General features: G+C 38.4%; 2 protein-coding genes and 1 long non-coding RNA gene across 3 annotated transcripts; all 3 read left to right on the forward strand.

Annotated features, from left to right (window-relative positions):
* The first annotated feature begins 272 nt into the window (after positions 1-272).
* Positions 273-4,567, forward strand: LOC121859946. The gene is made up of 3 exons (XR_006087786.1): positions 273-381; positions 627-744; positions 4,499-4,567. It is a non-coding gene; the product is annotated as an uncharacterized LOC121859946 (long non-coding RNA).
* A 230-nt stretch (positions 4,568-4,797) lies between these two features.
* On the forward strand, positions 4,798-10,685 carry LOC121859947 (trypsin-1-like). Its single transcript, XM_042356904.1, has 10 exons — positions 4,798-4,920; positions 5,024-5,292; positions 5,412-5,627; positions 5,884-6,009; positions 6,859-7,027; positions 7,780-7,870; positions 8,830-8,890; positions 9,312-9,454; positions 9,906-10,035; positions 10,427-10,685. Exons 1-10 carry the CDS (start codon positions 4,883-4,885, stop codon positions 10,495-10,497), a joined length of 1,314 nt encoding a protein of 437 aa, XP_042212838.1. The 5' UTR covers positions 4,798-4,882; the 3' UTR covers positions 10,498-10,685.
* Positions 5,653-7,903, forward strand: LOC121859945 (venom serine protease-like). The gene is made up of 4 exons (XM_042356903.1): positions 5,653-5,766; positions 5,884-6,009; positions 6,859-7,027; positions 7,780-7,903. Exons 1-4 carry the CDS (start codon positions 5,730-5,732, stop codon positions 7,886-7,888), a joined length of 441 nt encoding a protein of 146 aa, XP_042212837.1. The 5' UTR covers positions 5,653-5,729; the 3' UTR covers positions 7,889-7,903.
* Positions 10,686-18,328: the final 7,643 nt, after the last annotated feature.

An 18,328-nucleotide genomic window follows, 5' to 3' on the forward strand; every position in this document is an offset into this window, starting at 1 on the left:
TTCACAAAAGCCTGTTCAACGAGCTCGTTGAACAGGCTTTGATAGTACAGAGCAGGTTCGAATCTCTGGCAGGTGAGGTGATATATATATATATATATATATATATATATATATATATATATATATATATATATATATATATAATATTGTGTGCGTGTATTGTGTTGAAATGCATTTAAGATAACTCTGTACTGCCCATAATTTCAAACTTAACATTATATCATCTTTTCTGAAACATGATACTAAGGCAAGATGTATATCTTTAGGCATCAGCTTCAGACTCCACCATCTCCATCGACTGCGCACATTCAATTTAAAGAATTCCAGGAGGTGCAGGGGTGACGTTCTCCTCCTTGAAGACGGCAATACATTAAACAACAGGTGATATATTTTAAAAGACAATGGCGTCTCTTGTCATTATTCTGTTAAATATTGAGAGCTTTGACGGGGGCACCACACGACTGCCAACAGCTACAGTAAAGTATACAGTAAAGTATACAATACTTTATTTATTTTTATATCCATTAATTAATCTGAACCAACATATAAGATAAAAGTACAATATGATATAATAAACTAATGTATTAATTACTTAATCACTATCACCCGACTTTGTGTTCCCTCAGATTCTGCGGCAACCTTGGAACTCTCAGTGAAGGAGGCGACACTGACCTTTTGAATATTGTTTTCAAGACAAACAGAAGAGGAAAAGCTCAAGGTTTCTCCTGTGTTGTGTCCCCTCTGGTAAGTTCTCGACTGGTAAAGTTCAGTATAAACCTAACCTAACCTAAGTAGATCCCAGTGTTAAGGGTCCCAGTGTTAATGGGTCCCAGTGTTAATGGGTGCCAGTATGGGTCCCAGTTTTAATGGATCCCAGTCTTAATGGATCCCAGTCTTAATGGGTCCCAGTCTTAATGGGTCCCAGTGTTAATGGGTGCCAGTGTTAATGGGTCTCGTGTTATGGGTGCCAGTGTTAATGGGTGCCAGTGTTAATGGGTGCCAGTGTTAATGGATCCCAGTGTTAATGGGTCCCAGTCTTAATGGGTCCCAGTCTTAATGGGTCCCAGTCTTAATGGGTCCCTGTCTTATTGGTTGCCAGTGTTAATGGGTTCCAGTCTTAATGGGTGCCAGTGTTAATGGGTGCCAGTGTTAATGGGTGCCAGTGTTAATGGGTGCCAGTTTTAATGGATCCCAGTCTTAATGGGTCCCAGTCTTAATGGGTCCCAGTCTTAATGGGTCCCAGTCTTAATGGGTCCAAGTCTTAATGGGTCCCAGTCTTCATGGGTCCGTCTTAATGGGTGCCAGTGTTAATGGGTTCCAGTCTTAATGGGTCCCAGTATTTATGTGTCTGAGTGTTAATGGTCCCAGTTTTAGTGGTCCCAGTCTTAATGGGTTCCAGTCTTTATGGGTCCCAGTCTTAATGGGTTCCAGTCTTTATGGGTTCCAGTCTTTATGGGTTCCAGTCTTTATGGGTCCCAGTATTTTGGGTCCCAGTGTGATTGGTCCCAGTCTCAATGGGTCCTAGTCTTTATGGGTTCCAGTCTTAATGGGTCCCAGTCTTAATGGGTCCCAGTTATAATGGGTTCAGTCTTATGAGTTCTCAGTCTTAATGGGTTCCAGTCTTTATGGGTCCCAGTCTTAATGGGTTCAGTCTTTATGGGTTCCAGTCTTTATGGGTCCAGTCTTAATGGGTTCCAGTCTTTATGGGTCCCAGTCTTTTGGGTCCCAGTCTTAATGGGTTCAGTCTTTATGGGTCCCAGTCTTAATGGGTTCCAGTCTTTATGGGTTCCAGTCTTTATGGGTTCCAGTCTTTTTGGGTCCCAGTCTTAATGGGTTGCTTTATAGGTTCCAGTCTTTGATCCCAGTCTTATGGGTTCAGTCTTTATGGGTCCCAGTCTTTATGGGTCCCAGTCTTAATGGTTCAGTCTTTATGGGTCCCAGTCTTTATGGGTTCAGTCTTAATGGGTCCCGTCTTAATGGGTCCCAGTTATAATGGGTTCAGTCTTTATGGGTCAGTCTTAATGGGTCAGTCTTAATGGGTTCAGTCTTTATGGGTCCCAGTCTTAATGGGTTCCATCTTTGGTCCCAGTCTTTATGGGTTCAATCTTTATGGGTCCCAATCTTAATGGGTCGCAGTCTTAATGGGTTCAGTCTTTATGGGTCCCAGTCTTTATGGGTCCCAGTCTTAATGGTCCCAGTCTTAATGGGTCGCAGTCTTAATGGGTTAAAGTCTATATGGGTCCCAGTCTTTATGGGTTCCAGTCTTTATGGGTCCCAGTTTTAATTGGCTTGTTTCATACAGACTTCAGTTTCAACAGGTGCCAACATAGCCTAAGACCAGGCCTCACCTGACATTATTTATTGGTTCAGTCACCTGACATAACACAACAACTTTCTTCATTGGTCATCAGTTCAGCTGTTAACATGAAACAGTCTTTTGAACCAAACATTTTTGTGTTGCTTAACGCCGAGTGAGTGTGAGCATCACCAACCCTCCACCTTGAATACTGTACCACCTTTAGTAACACCTTGACTCAAGCTGTGATAAGTGATTCTTGAACTAGAGCACCGGTAAGTAATTACTGTATAAGATGTGTAACTGGTCGTAAATATGTACGCACATTATATAACCATGTAAGTACAATATTGTGATACACGAGAGACTGATAATACATCTCAGTAATAGTTGCTGTAGAAACAAGACTCACCCTTAGATGTGGCGGTACATTGTCACCATCACTTGGTGGAGTCTCAGCCGGCTGTTTCCTGCCAACAGTATCTCTTATTACTGGATTGTAACATCTAGTCTATCTTTTTTTTTTTCACACCCTCTTCACCACTCATTGGTTAATTAGCTGCTTGGGCGATCGGTCACGTCTCTGTTAACCACTGTTGGCAGATACTAGGCATGCACTGGCTTCTGAATTTCTCTGAACATGTTCTAGTGCTTATCAAATCTGGTCGTGAAGGAGCTCACACCCGGTGCCGTCACAACACTCTCTGGCAGATTGTTGCAAGAGTTCACAACTCTCACTCCAGAAAAGTTGCCCCTCACAGTTTTCTGGGCTTTACTCAACCTTAAGTTGTGACCCCTTGTGGGGCAAGCGGCTCCAGGTAAGGACACTCGACTGAGTGGTGCCCTTTGAGATGTTTCTATACCTCAATTAGGTTACCCCTTGCCCGTCTGTGGAATAAGGTTAGGCAATTTCAGGCGCTCTAATCTCTCAGGGTAGCTGAAGTTCCGAAGTGCAGGCACCAGTCTAGCGACCGTTCTTTGACATTTTTAGTCAACTGACAGTCCCTAGCCATATTTCGGGTTCCAGACGGGGAAGCACCTCAATCTTGAAGATCGTTACGAAGAAAGGCCCGTCTAGATATCTGAACGACCTTCTTCAGAGACCTAATAATTTAGTTGCCTGAATCACCTTATTCTCGCAATGGCCCGATAACTTCAGCTTATTGTCAATATACACTAGTTTCTCTGTCCGTTGGGACTGCCCTCCTTACTGTTGGTACTTAACAGGTGCAGCCTCTTACACTTCGGTACATTGAATATTAACAGCCATTTCTTCGACCATTCTTCAAGCTCACAGAGATCCTTCTGCAGCTCTTGACAGTCTGCTTGGTTCTTAATTTCGAAATAGCTTGGCGTCATCCTCAAACATTTGTATGGAGGAGTGTACAGCGTCAGGCATGTCATTTAAGAAGCAAACAAACAACAGCGGTCACAATACACTACCCTGTGGTACCCAGCTTGTGATGGGTACGCATGATGATTTCGTGTCATTAATCACCACACACTGCTTGCAGTCATGGGGAAAGTCTCAATCTTCGCCAGGACATTTCCTCGAATCCGTACCTTTCAATTTAATTTTCAGCCTTTCATGGGGTACGCTGTCGAAAGCCTTGGCAAAATCTAGGTATATATTGTCGATATTGCCGCCCTGTTCTAGAATTTGGATCAAACGTCCAGTACTTTGAGTAATTGTGTTAAGCAGGCACCTGGCATAAAACCGTGTTGGCAATCCTTTACAAGGTGGTTTCGTAGATGTTCCATCATGGCATCTCTTATAATGCTTTTAAATACTTTATATACTATGCTGGTGAGGCTCACCGGTCCACAGTTATTTGTGGGTGACGATCGCCCTTCTTTAAGATAGGACTCGCATAAGCCATTTTCCAATCACAGGGGACCTTTTGCTCATCCTGGCATTTGCAGAACAGGATCTTCAGGGGCTCAGGAAGCTTGTTGCACAACTCTCTTAGCGCTCTGGGATGCACCATGTCAGGGCCGGGACTCTTATGAACCTTTAGCTTTGACAGTTTATTTCTTATAACCTCTTTTGTGAAGGCAGTGTGGGTCACTGCTGTGTCGAACTGTCTTCAATATAGACAAAGTATGTCTATTATGAATGATTATTGTAATTATAAAGTTGTTAGATACTATGATAATTGTTGATAATATGTGATGAATGTTAATCTTTGTTTACGTCTCCAGGCAAGGTTCAGACCATCACCCAAGTCACTACTGACGTCACTGACATCTCCGTCGACAACGGTCAATGCTGTACGTTTTTAACTGAAACGAGTTGATTATATTTGTGTAAGACTAACGATGAAGAAAATGTACTGATTTGATATAGTAATATGTCATAGGCACAAATTTCAGATGGAAAACCATGAAAACTTTTCTACGCAAATATCAAGTTTCATAGACAAGGTAATACAGATGTAACATTTTATTTATCAGCCAAGTGTGGCACAGTGAACCGCGTCACCCGCATTGTGGGAGGAGTGGCGACGGAGGTGAATGAGTACCCCTGGCAAGCGGCACTCGTTGTAAAGGGAACCAACCAGGTTTTCTGTGGTGCTTCTCTCTATAATGATGGTTACGTTGTTACGGCTGCTCATTGTGGAAGCGTAAGTTATCGAGTTATTTGTTATTTTTCGAAAATCTGGATATAATATTTTTTCTTTTAACACTGTATTTTGTGGTTGTAATGCTTTATGTGTTTTTCATTAGAATAACTGATTATGGGATAGATGTGGAGGTTCTCCTAGGGGCACATGAACTGACCAGCTCCACCAGTGCCCAGCAGCGTATTTCTGTAGAAAGGATCATTAACCATGAAAGCTATGACAGCAGTACACAAGATAACGACATCGCTGTACTAAAGCTTGCCACAAAAGCTTCTTTGAATGAAAATGTTAAACCCGCTTGTCTTCCCAGCGTCAGTGAAGATTATACCGGCTTCACCGCCACTGTTTCTGGATGGGGAACGTTGAGTTCAGGTACTGTACTTTATAGCGTTACTTTAACATGGATGTACTTCATATACAGACTCAAGTAGTGCAGAGTAAATATGAAGCCTATGACTTTTGATCAAAGCGTCGCCAATATTTACCTGCAGGCGGTAGTCAACCCGATGTCTTACAAGAGGTTCAGGTTCCAGTGGTCAGTAACAGCGAGTGCCAGCAGTCGTATGGTAACAGCATCAGTGACATGCTTTGTGCTGGTTACGATGCTGGTGGGAAGGACTCTTGTCAGGTCAGTGTTCACGTACTCTGGAACAAATACAAGGAATCTCTGTATGAAATAAATGTATTTTTTTTCAGGACGATACATAAATCATATTAAAATGTTGGCAGGGTGATTCTGGAGGTTTGGCTGTAAGGAGAATGGCAAGTGGGTGTTGGCAGGTGTGGTGTCATGGGGCTATGGGTGTGCTATGCCCAACTACCCAGGAGTCTACGTTCGGGTCACTAGTAAGTTAAATCTCAATACTTATGTCATATAACGTCGAAGTCTTCTTGGAAACCGTTAATAGTATGTGCTCAAGACTGTTATAAATATTTGACTTGATATAAGAGCCAATTTTGCAGAGTATTTGGACTGGCTGAAGGCTAAGACGAGTGAAGGAAGCAACGACTTGTGTTTTTCTGGTCAAGGGTCAGGCTCAACCACTAAGACTCCAGCAGCAACTACCGTCCCTTCAGCTACAAGCTGCAGTATGTATAACGTAATCTGTTGTTGTCTCTTTGTGAATCGGGACAAACCGGTCTGCTGTGTCTGTACATCAAAACATAAACATCAATATATATATATATATATATATATATTATATATATATATATATATATAATAATAATATATATATATATATATATATATATATATATATATATATATATATTAGAATGTCAATTTGTGAATCTAGCAACTATTTAATCAAATCATCTAGTTCCTGAAAATCTTTTGTCTGTATTATAACGGTAATATTTGTAGTAGTAGGTAGCTACTAAACAGGGAGGTACTACCGCCTGGGAAGATATTGGAAGCATAATGTATTGTCTAATGGTAGACCCTGCTGCCATATGGCATCACGAAAATTGTGACCAAGTCCCAGGTTGCTGACCTGACTTTCTGCCTCATTTACATACAATTGCAGGGTCTCAATTGTTTCTCTTACCATTGACAACACAACATACATATATTATTTCCTCTTGATCCCTTTTCCATTTTAGTATTTCTTTATTATTATTATTATTATTATTATTATGATTATGATGATTATGATTATGATTATGATTATGATTATTATCATTATTATTGCAGTGTTGTTTTTATTAATATTATCATTATCATTTTATTTGTGTATACTTTATTATAAATTTTACTTTACTGAATTATTATTACCCCCCCCCCCCCAGGCCCCGATGTGGGTCATTGTCCTGTGCCTTTGTGGGCTAATCCTCATAAAAAAAAAAGCTTATTTACATGTTGGACGTTTTCAAATGTTAGTATGTGGTGTTAAATATATGCAAGGATTAAGAAGTTGTGTGATGTTGTGGGAACAGAGTGTGGACAAGTCAACCGACAGACTCGTATCGTGGGTGGTCAGCCAACTGAGATACACGAGTATCCCTGGCAAGTGGCTCTCGTCAGTTCTTCCGGCTCAACACCATTCTGTGGCGCCTCCATCATCAGTAACCAGTGGATCCTCACTGCTGCTCACTGCGCTGCCGTGTAAGTCACCAGGGCTCTCCATCTTGTGTTGGGTGACTACACTAATAAAACATCATTCCTGGTAATTTCTAATATCCTTCATTTTTGAGGACGGCTGACTAATCAAATGGCAATTAATCTTTAGGATTACGGCCCTATCGTAACGGACCGTCTGACCCGACTCTCTATATTCCCCGAGTTAATTAGAATTTTGATTAAGTTAGTTCATTATCATTATCATTAGCTATTATACAAAATAAGTTTACAAAAATACACTTAAAATCAATCTTCAGCGGGCATGGGTAAAGGTTGATGTAGGGTTATAAACCCCCAAACAATATATTATAAATAACTTTTAAAAATATATATGTGGCAATATAATTTAACTTCATCGCCTCTTGCTACGTCCTATTGTCTTCAGTGAGCTACAGATCTTCATATCATGTAATGTTGTCCAAAACTTTATCCAGTATCATGAATAGATCATATTTACCTGTGGAAAGTTCTTCCTAAAATACAAATCGTAATCTATAAACTTCTACAGTCTTCCAAATACCATTAAATAACTACAGACACCTGATCATTATGAAAACTTCTCTGTGCCTCAGATTCTCCTGCAGACAAATAAAACTTGCATATAAAGGTTTCATATCTTGCAAGTCAAGAAAGAAGCATTGGTAAAGAGAGAGAGAGAGAGAATAGTACTAGGAAGATCAAATATACTGGTGATGTGTGACAAACAGTGTAGGAGTAACACAGCTTATGTCTTACAGCATGACCACCAGCAACATGGTGGTGATCGGCGAGCACAAGTACACCAGCACTTCCGAGACGTCGGCCACAGAGCGCCTCAGTATTGCTCAGGTATGGCAACTCCTATGAAAGGTAACATTGTGTCTAACGGGCTTTTTAGCGATGGATCAAGTTATCAAATATCTCATCATCGTTTAGCTCAGTTACCATCTTTAAACTTGGCATGAAAATAAAATATAGTTTTCACAAATATTACATTTATCAACTTACACACTATGACTGTCAGTGTTAATAAGGATGACTCATATTTGTTATCATCTACAAGTATGACCAATATTTTGTCTCAGGTTAGTTATGACAGCCTTGTCTCAGGTCAGTTTGTGGTTTGTTTGGTTTTTGTTGGTGTGTTTGTTGTTAGTTATGACAGTCTGTCTAGGTTAGTTATGACAGCTTGTCTCAGGTCAGATGCAGTCTTGTCTCAGGTCAGTTATGACAGCCTTGTCTCAGGTCAGTTATGGTCTGTTGTCAGTTACAGTTTGTCTCAGGTCAGTTATGACAGTCTTGTTTCAGGTCAGTTATGACAGTCTGTCTCTGGTTTGACAGCTTTCTCAGGTTAGTTATGAAGCTGTTCAGGTTTGACAGCCTGTTCAGGTGTTATGACAGCTTGTTCAGTGAGACAGCCTTTGTCTCTCAGGTCAGTTATGACAGCCTTGTCTCAGGCCGGTCGTTATGACAGTCTTATCTCAGGCTGCTGGTGACAGTCTTGTCTCAGGTTGCTGGTGACAGCCTTGTCTCAGGTCAGCAGACAGTCTTGTTTCAGGTCAGTTATAGAGTTGTCCGGTTAGTTTGACAGCTTGTTCAGGTCATTAGTCTTGTCTCAGGTCAGTTATGACAGTCTTACCCCAGGTCAGTTATGACAGTCTTGTCTCAGGTCAGTTACGACACTCTTATATCAGGTCAGTTCTGACAGTCTTGTCTCAGGTCAGTTACGACAGTCTTATCTCAGGTCAGTTATGACAGTCTTTCCCCAGGTCGGTTATGACAGTCTTGTCTCAGGTCCGTTATGACAGACTTGTCTTAGTTCAGTTATGACAGTCTTGTCTCATGTCAGTTTTGACAGTCTTACCTCAGGTCAGTTAAGACAGTCTTACCTCAGGTCAGTTAAGACAGTCTTACCTCAGGTCAGTTATGACAGTCTTAACTCAGTTCAGTTATGACAGTCTTGTTTCAGGTCAGTTATGACAGTCTTACCTCAGGTCAGTTATGATAGTCTTGTCTCAGGTCAGCTATGACAGTCTTGTCTCAGGTGAGATATGACAGTCTTGTCTCAGGTCAGTTATGACAGTCTTACCTCAGGTCAGTCACTCGGTGTAGGAGTCATTTGTCTAAAATAATACATGAGAATTAGTTACCATCTATAATATTTATAAGAACTATTTCGTCTCAACTGGAGTGCAGAACATCATATTTTTTTGGTAGTATTTATGGAGCTAGGGACCCACATGTTCAAGTGACATTTCTGAAGCTAACAATATATGTGTGTGTGTGACAGGCGGGTCACAGCCAAACACGCTGTATGAGGTCACGGTACCCACCATGACCAACGACAAGTGTAAAACCAAGTACAGCAGCTCAGGCATAACTTCCAACATGATCTGTGCTGGCACAGACGCTGGTGGCAAGGACTCCTGCCAGGTAACACTCCCTCCTTCTACTCCTACTACCCATCTCTCTCCCATTACCATCTTCCTTGTCACTTATTGTTCTTTACTCCCTCTCTATTATATTATACTCACTTCTATTGTCATTAATTGCTTAAGTACCATCCAAACTAACTAGTATATCACCATGAAATATAAATTAGGTCAACAATTTTCTATGTAAGTCATAAATGAAAGGATAGGTAGCTGTACATCCTCATATTTCACTGCAAACTGATTATAAATGTTACACATATGATAGCCTTATGACTAAGGGGATCAAGTGAAAATTAGTCACCCCAGCTTATTCACCTGATAATTAAACACCTTAACCCTCGCATTTCACGTTAAGGTGTTGTATAATCAGGCGAAGTTAGCTGGGGTGCCTAATCTTCATGTTATCTACAAAACTTCTGTGTTTTACTGAGACATTTTGTGTTGTCCAGGGTGACTCTGGTGGTCCCATGGTCACTGCTGGGGACAGTAGCCAGAGGTTCATGGTACAGATCGGTGTAGTGTCTTGGGGCTACGGTTGTGCTGATGCCGATTACCCAGGAGTCTACGCCAGGGTCACAAGTAAGTCTACAGCTTCTTTTATACCTCCTTTATCTGTGAGAACCATCACTTGTTTTACTCCCAAGCAAAAGCATGCTGTATTTTAATAAATTTAAGCTTAGTTCTGAAGTGTTATCATTGTATACTCTGTTACTAGTGTTGTTTAGTTGTGTGACACCCAAGTGGGTGTTACATACTTTCGAGTAGTAATAATAGTAGCATTGCTATTACAGTAATAGTAGTAGTATTAGCAGCAGTAGTAATAGTAGTAGTAGTAGTAGTAGTAGTACTAATAAAAATAGTAGTAGCAGCTGTAGTTTATTGATATTCTGATTGAGTTTAATACTGAAGTAACATGTGTTGGGCATTAAGGTGACATGTGATCACTAAGAGATGTATATGTGTCCCCCAGACTACCTGACCTGGATTGAGGCCAAGATTGCTGGGTCGACCACCTGCCCACCACCTGCTGCCAGAGAATAGGCGTCAATTTCACCTCCTTTGGGGCCAACATAGACTGGGGTGAACTCCACCCTCCCTGACTTTAGCACTTTATTAACCTTTAGTCATTGAAGTAACACCATTATATGTTTCTGTTGCTCGTTTTCGCCATGCAGAACTATAACATGTAGTTAATAACTTCTTTTAAAAATAAATAAAGATGAAGTGCATGTTTTTGTTTGATTCATTTTGCTCGTATGATTTTGTATTGCACAATGATGCTATCAATCGACAGTTGTACTTATACATGACAATCTTGTGGGTAACTGGACATTTGCCATATACATGGCAAAATAAATAAATAGATAAACAGATTTATACATACATACGCGAACATATTATATGGGTATGTCCTAAGGAAACTGCAGACAAATTAGGAATAGCATCACCCAAGTGTAGACATACCGTACATACATCTTTATATCTTATCCGATATATCGAAAAATTAGTATCTTTATCATTACTTTACTTCATCCTTTTCACCATTGATCGGCTTGTTAGCCGCTTGGTTACATCTCTGTTACACATTGTTGGCCAGTACAGGCTCCAGGATATATATGTACCTGTGCTAGTGTTGGTCAAGTCTGGTCTTGAAAGAGCTCACACTTAGTGCTGTGACAACAATGGCAGATTGTTCCAAGGCTTCATAATACTCGTTCCGAAAAATTGGCCCCCTGACAATTTTTCGATCTTGTGGCTTCAACCTTAAGCTATGACCTCTAGAGGGGCGAGCATCCGCCAGCTCCAGATATGGTTACTCGACTGAGTAATATCATCTGGAGTGTTTATAGACCCATAGTTTAAGTTCGTACTACAGTATAGGCAGATGCAGGTGTTCTAATCTCATTGGGGAACTGAGGTGCTGTAGTGCAGGCATCAGTCTGGTGGTGGCCTTCCTTTGGATGTTTTCAATCAACTGACTATCTCTAGCATAGTACAGTACTCTAAACGGGGAAGCACCTCACTTCTGTAGTGTTTCGAGGGATGTACAGTCTAGGTATCTGAAAGACCTTCTTATAAGACTAATTACATGATTTACATGAAGATGGTAACTTCCCAGAAGCAGTGTCTTTCTTTTTATATACACAAACACTAATCGCAAAAGTTATTATTAAATAACTTAATATTTCTATTCTAGGTTAGATTAGGTATATTACCCATGGATAGGTAGGTCCATAAGGAAAGGAAGTTCATTTACAGATTGGGAAGTGTTCTGTTGCAGAGATATTCAGGGCAATTCGATGGCTGTGAAATATTTGTCAACAGTTGGAGCACAAATGTTATGTCATAAAGTGGACAATGGGCATAGAGGATCTTTACTTACTGGAAAACCTGGGAGATAAATACAGAATTTGAAAAGTACAAATCCTATACATTGCGTCAATTGTATTCCGCTTGCATGTTTTTCTCAATTTCTTCTGGTAATCTAACTTATTACTTTGCTTACTAGCCATTTAGGTGGTTGGTACGAAAGCTTTTACCTTCTATGAAAAGGGCACATCACGGGTGGCATGTATTATCAATATGGCATGGCTGGAAGGTAGATAATTACTGTGTAAACTGACTTATATGTTAGAATGTTTGTGCAGAATATTTATCCAGTAGGTGAGTACATTGTCCACATTAGGTTACGTTAGGTTCTTTTAGTTATGTTTTAATTCCACATTTTCCCTCTGCTTTAAAGCCTTGTCCATCTTTGATAGGTAAAGATAGCGAGTCCTAATTTAACAATCATGCATTTCCATAAACTTCCATTATCACCAATGTATTCAACGTGAAAAACTTCATTTAAGAAAGATTTCATGCCTAAGCCATATTTTGATTGTGAAATCCTTCTAATTTTAAAAATTTTATATGGTAAGAAAGCTCGTATCTTCTACTGTAAATAAAATCCTAAGGTTCCTGGTTGACGTGCAATTAAAAAAATAAAATAAACTCGAAAAATAAATCATGCCACTTAGGGAAATTAGGATATAAACGAATTTTTACCTTCTATGTAATAAAATACAAAGTATATATATATATATATATATATATATATATATATATATATATATATATATATATATATATATATATATATATATATATATATATATATATATATATATATATATATATATATATATATTCCTATGGGAAGGAAACCATTATCAAATCTGTGGAACCAGTGTGCACATTTACCTCGACAACTGTACATAAATAGTAACTTTATACTTATTTCAATTTGGCAGCAACTCCTCTTACACTGGTATTTAAATTTATTTACATGTCCTTAATAATGCCATCTTCACTGCCAGTGCCACTGATTTTTCCTCTCTGAATCGAGATGTAAGCACACTTTGCTTACAACTGACGTCATTTCATTGACATACATTCCACTTCTAACCAAAATACATGTTCAGGATTAATCCCTCTGTATGGAGTCCAAGGAAACTCCCATTATTTCATCTGGAGTTAAATGACTAAATACATTTCCTTTTGTTCACCCAGGAAAAAAAGATAAGAAACATATTAACGAGTTTCATGGGGATAGTAGAGGGATACTGTTGGGCGAAAACACGCAAGTAACGGAATCTAACCAGAGAAATCAGAAAGCCCTCACCTATCATCTCTGATCCACCCTCTCCTCCCCTCGATGTATAAAAATTCCAGGGCTTGCATATACCAACAAGTCTTCCACTGACCGGCTCACAAGCACAGTATCATGTAACATCCAAACTTCCACTTTTTTTCTTTTTTTTTACGGGGAATAGCCCACCTGGGTATATATATATATATATATATATATATATATATATATATATATATATATATATATATATATATATATATATATATATATATATATATATATATATATATATATATATATATGCAAGTAAATCACTGTAGGTGCGCGTGATCTAGGTATATGCTGATTACCATAAGGAAAGAAGAAAACACGAAGTTCCCAAGCGTTTTCGTGTAATTCACCTCTTCAGGGGTGAGTACAGACTAAGGAGAAGTACAAAACAAGGTGTACCCATATTCAAAAAGGGAGGCAGAGCATCAGCGTCAAGTTACCGGCCGATCAGTTTGACGTCAGTAGTGGGGAAATTTCTTGAATCAATTATAGCAGATAGCATCCGATCGCACCTAGAGAAAAGCAAATTAATCTACGACTCTCAACATGGGCTTACAAATGGAAAATCTTGTCTAACAAATCTGCTAACGTTTTTTAGGAAAGTCTTCGAGGTAGTAGATAATGACGAAAATTACGATGTTAATTACTTAGACTTTAGCAAAGCATTTGACAGAGTACCGCATCAGAGGCTTCTGAGAAAAATTAAGGCTCATGGTATCGAGGGGAAAGTTTTAAATTGGATAAAATCATGGCTCACCGATAGAACGCAGAGGGTCAGCGTAGATGGTGTTAAGTCTGAGTGGGGCCGTGTAACCAGTGGGGTTCCCCAGGGGTCAGTACTAGGCCCACTCTTGTTCATAATCTACATAAACGATTTAGATACTGGGATCAGCAGTGACATACGCAAGTTTGCGGATGACACCAAAATAGGGCGGCAAATTAATTCAGGGCAGGATGCAAATGCATTACAGGAGGATCTAAATAAACTGCAAGGGTGGTCTGAAAAATGGCAAATGAAATTCAACACCAGCAAGTGCAGCGTACTTAATATTGGAAGAACAAATACTTATAATGTATACAGCCTTAACAACATCAACCTAGAGAAGTCGACTTGTGAAAGAGACTTAGGGGTACTTGTAAGCCCGGACCTACGGCCTAGAAAACAGTGCTTTAATGTTCGAAATAAGGCAAATAGAGTATTGGGTTTTATATCTAGAAGTGTAAGTAACATGAGTGCAGAGGTCTTATTGCAACTATATCTTGGGCTAGTTAGGCCGCCCCTCGATTATGCGGTTCAGTTCTGGTGCCCCTATTATAGAATGGATATAAATTCACTAGAGTCGGTGCAGCGAAGAATGACAAAAATGATTCCGGGACTTAGAAACCTTCCATATCAGGATAGGTTAAAGAAACTTAACTTGCATTCCCTAGAAAGACGAAGAGTGCGGGGAGATATGATAGAAGTATTTAAGTAGGTGAAAGGAATCAATAAAGGGGATATAGATAAAGTTCTTATAATATCCGAGCAGGATAGGACTCGGAGCAACGGATTCAAGTTGGATAAGTTTAGGTTTAGGAGGGAGATAGGAAGAAACTGGTTCACAAATTGGGTGGTGGACGAGTGGAACAAGCTTAGCAACTTTGTAGTAAGTGCGGGAACTCTGGAAAGTTTCAAAAGGAGGCTAGATAGATTCATGGATGATAGAGAGTGGTAGTAACTCTCGACAGGAGCTGCCAAGCACAGGCCAACCGGCCTATTGCAGACTCCTTATTTTCTTATGTTCTTATGTATACAGAGGAGGGTGAGACCAGGTCCACAATGGTCAGGTATTAGGACAGGCCAGGAATCCAATGCTCTGTTTGTTCATTTGAGGGATAACAAGCATTGCATTGACTGGGATAATGCCTCCTCAATATTACCATGCAATTCAATTGATAGTAGGAAGGTCATAGAATCTAGTCTTATTAAACATACCGAAGCATTCAACATGAATTTGAGTAATGGCATGTACAAACTGGACAATTTTGTAATAAAGAAGATTTGTAACCAGGTGAGAAGGTTGGGTCACCTTACCCTCTGACCTGACTACCGACCGTTGTGTGCTATTTAAAGATTAGTAGGGTCATTACCTAATACCTGACCATTGTGGACCTGGTCTCACCCTCCTCTGTATATATACACCTTGTTTTGTACCCTCCCAGCTACACAGGACCAAGGGCCTCACTAACTCAAAAAAAAAAAATATATATATATATATTAATAATACTAATAATAATATGATTACCCTCTCAGTTATATCAGCCAGGAAGAAGAATTGAACCACCTCCTGCCTCAATATACACATTTCTACATAAACATTACTAGAGAAGAAAGAGGAGACCAACCAGCTCCACTAAGAACCTGGCAGGCCTCCATACAGTGTACCTTTAACTCAACACAACTAACACTTAACTAACACCTCAAAAAAAAAAAAAAAAGTGACTACCCTCCCAGTTACACAAGGACTCAAGGGCTCACTAACTCCAACAATAACAAAATAATAATAATAAGCAGCATTATATAAATAAACCAATATTAATACAAAGGTCTGACGACCCAAGGAGCAGAACAAAGATAAAACACCAATAAGAAAGATGAAGGATCTGTTGAGCCCAGATTCTTTCTACTCCTACTGTATTTCAGTTTCACCATTCTTTCTTCCAATTCCTAATAATCTTCTTTCACCTCTTAACTAATGACTTCGTATCGTATATCGTTCTCCTTAGTCTGTACTCACCCTGAAGATGTGAATTACACGAAAGCGCTTGGGAACTTCTGTTTTTTCTTTCCTTATGGTAATCAGCATATACCTAGATCACGTGCACCTACAGTGATTTACTTCGCAATATATATATATATATATATATATATATATATATATATATATATATATATATATATATATATATATATATATATCTCATGTAGATCCACAATGAAACGTGGATAAGATAAATCTTGATAAAATCAATATATATATATATATATATATATATATATATATATTATATATATATATATATATATATATATATATATATATATATATATATATATATATATATGTATGCCCAGGGCTATTCCCTGCAAAAAAAAAAAAACGGTGGAAGTTTGATGTTACATGATACTGTACTTACATGATACTGTGCTTATACAGGCCGGTCAGTGGAAGGCTTGTTGGCATGGCAACTCTGGAATATTTATACATCGAGGGAGGAGAGGGTGGATCAGAGATGATAGTGAGACTTTCTGATTTCTGGATTGAATTCCGTTTTTGTAGTGTTTCGCCCAACAGTAATCCTCTACTTTAAAGCCCTGCCCATTTGTGCAACAATATTTTTGTTAAAATTGTGGGGGGGATATATTTTATAACTATTAATTTCTGTGGAACAAAAGGCCAAATTCGTATAGAGCACTACTAGAAATAAAGTGTAAAACTTTTATTTTCACTAATGAATTTCGGTACATAACAGAATATATATTTACCCACAAAAATTTGTTCTTATGTACAAGAATTGGTCCCATGAAGGTAACTTACAGATCTCATCTGGGCCTACACACAAAACTCTGAATATACAAACACAGCACAAAGACACTATATAACACAGCTCCATTTCCTACTCTCTACAGTGCTTCTCTTATTACGAGTCATTTTTAGGTTACATTCCATAAAGTAACACATCATTTCCCTTCTTATAACGTCAACAAAAAAACGAAATAAAAGATTCCAGGTCTTATCGTCCTCATAACATCAGTTCACAAGCCTAAAGAGCCTTCTGAAATCCCTTAACCATCTAAATATGATAAAATTATGAACAGGAGTGTAAGATATTTGTAATCTCAGTATTATTGTTTTAGGGGCACTCATTTTACATGCATTTTTAGTTTCTTTTTCCGTTGGGACGAAAACTCAAACAATATTCAACTAAAAATGGCTGTATACAATTACCACCTTTGTTCCTGAACGCATTTATCAATCATTTTTCGGTATGCATATATCAAGTTTTTTTATACAAATTAATAAATCTTAAAATGATTAAAACCCTACTTCACAGTAATATATTAAAAATACTCCAAGGTCCTTAGTTAATATATTCAATGGTTATCATATCGGGTTGAATTTCAGTTTCAGTTGAAGAGAAAACAGGAATCGTTTCTGGGTCAAGTGAGAAGATTTTTCATATCTGTACAAGTTGTTAACAAATCGTGAAACTCGTTAATATATTTCTTATCTTTTTTCCTGGGTGAACAAAAGGAAAGGTATTTATTCATTTAACTCAGATGAAATAATGGGAGTTTCTGACTCCACAGAGGATTAACCCTGAACATGTATTTTGTTAGAAGTGGAATATGTCAATGAAATAACGTCGTTGTAAGCAAAAGAGTGTACTTACATCTCGATTCAGAGAGAAAAATCAGTGGCACTGGCAGTGAAGATGGCATATTAAGACACGTAAATAAATTTAAATACCAGTGTAAGAGAGTTGCTGCATTAGAAATAAGTATAAAGTTACTATTTATGTACAGTTGTCAGAGTAAATGTGCACACACCGGTTTCCACAGATTTGATAATGGTTTCCTCCCATAGGAATATATATATATATATATATATATATATATATATATATATATATATATATATATATATATATATATATATATATATATATATATATATATATATATATATATATTAAATGAAAAACGTGGATAAGATAAATCTTGATAAAATCACACAGGAAAAATGGAAACAGAGTACCTTAGCTTTCGTCTTTTTCAGACATCTTCGAGCAACTGGATTATGACAGAGAGGGCTTAAATATCAAAGGTGACCTAAAACATGAGTCAGATTAATAATGACATTCCCCACACCAACATACACGTGAGGAGCTTAGAGAAGGTGGGACGTGACTGAATGAGTCAGGTCGAAAAAGGACCCTAAAATAACTATCATACATCAAGATCAAAAGGTTTCAACATTTTTAACCTTAAACACTGACAAATAAATTTATGTAACATATTATCAGTTTTGAACGAACATCACACTGGTTTATTGATAAAACCTAGTGATAATATAAAAAGTTAATTAGACGTAAGTTAAAATTAAAGTTCAAATTGGAAAAGACCCAATAATTCTTTAACAGAAC

The sequence above is a fragment of the Homarus americanus genome, unplaced genomic scaffold (assembly GCF_018991925.1).
Source record: "Homarus americanus isolate GMGI-L3 unplaced genomic scaffold, GMGI_Hamer_2.0 scaffold49708, whole genome shotgun sequence".
Taxonomy (NCBI): domain Eukaryota; kingdom Metazoa; phylum Arthropoda; class Malacostraca; order Decapoda; family Nephropidae; genus Homarus; species Homarus americanus.

Coding starts and splice junctions, on each gene's coding strand:
- LOC121859947 (XM_042356904.1), top strand. CDS start 4,883: ATGATGGTTACGTTGTTACGGCTGCTCATTGTGGAAGC. Junction 4,921..5,023: donor CGGCTGCTCATTGTGGAAGC/GTAAGTTATCGA, acceptor GTTTTTCATTAG/AATAACTGATTATGGGATAG. Junction 10,036..10,426: donor AGTCTACGCCAGGGTCACAA/GTAAGTCTACAG, acceptor TGTGTCCCCCAG/ACTACCTGACCTGGATTGAG.
- LOC121859945 (XM_042356903.1), top strand. CDS start 5,730: ATGCCCAACTACCCAGGAGTCTACGTTCGGGTCACTA. Junction 6,010..6,858: donor CCCTTCAGCTACAAGCTGCA/GTATGTATAACG, acceptor TTGTGGGAACAG/AGTGTGGACAAGTCAACCGA. Junction 7,028..7,779: donor GCTGCTCACTGCGCTGCCGT/GTAAGTCACCAG, acceptor TATGTCTTACAG/CATGACCACCAGCAACATGG.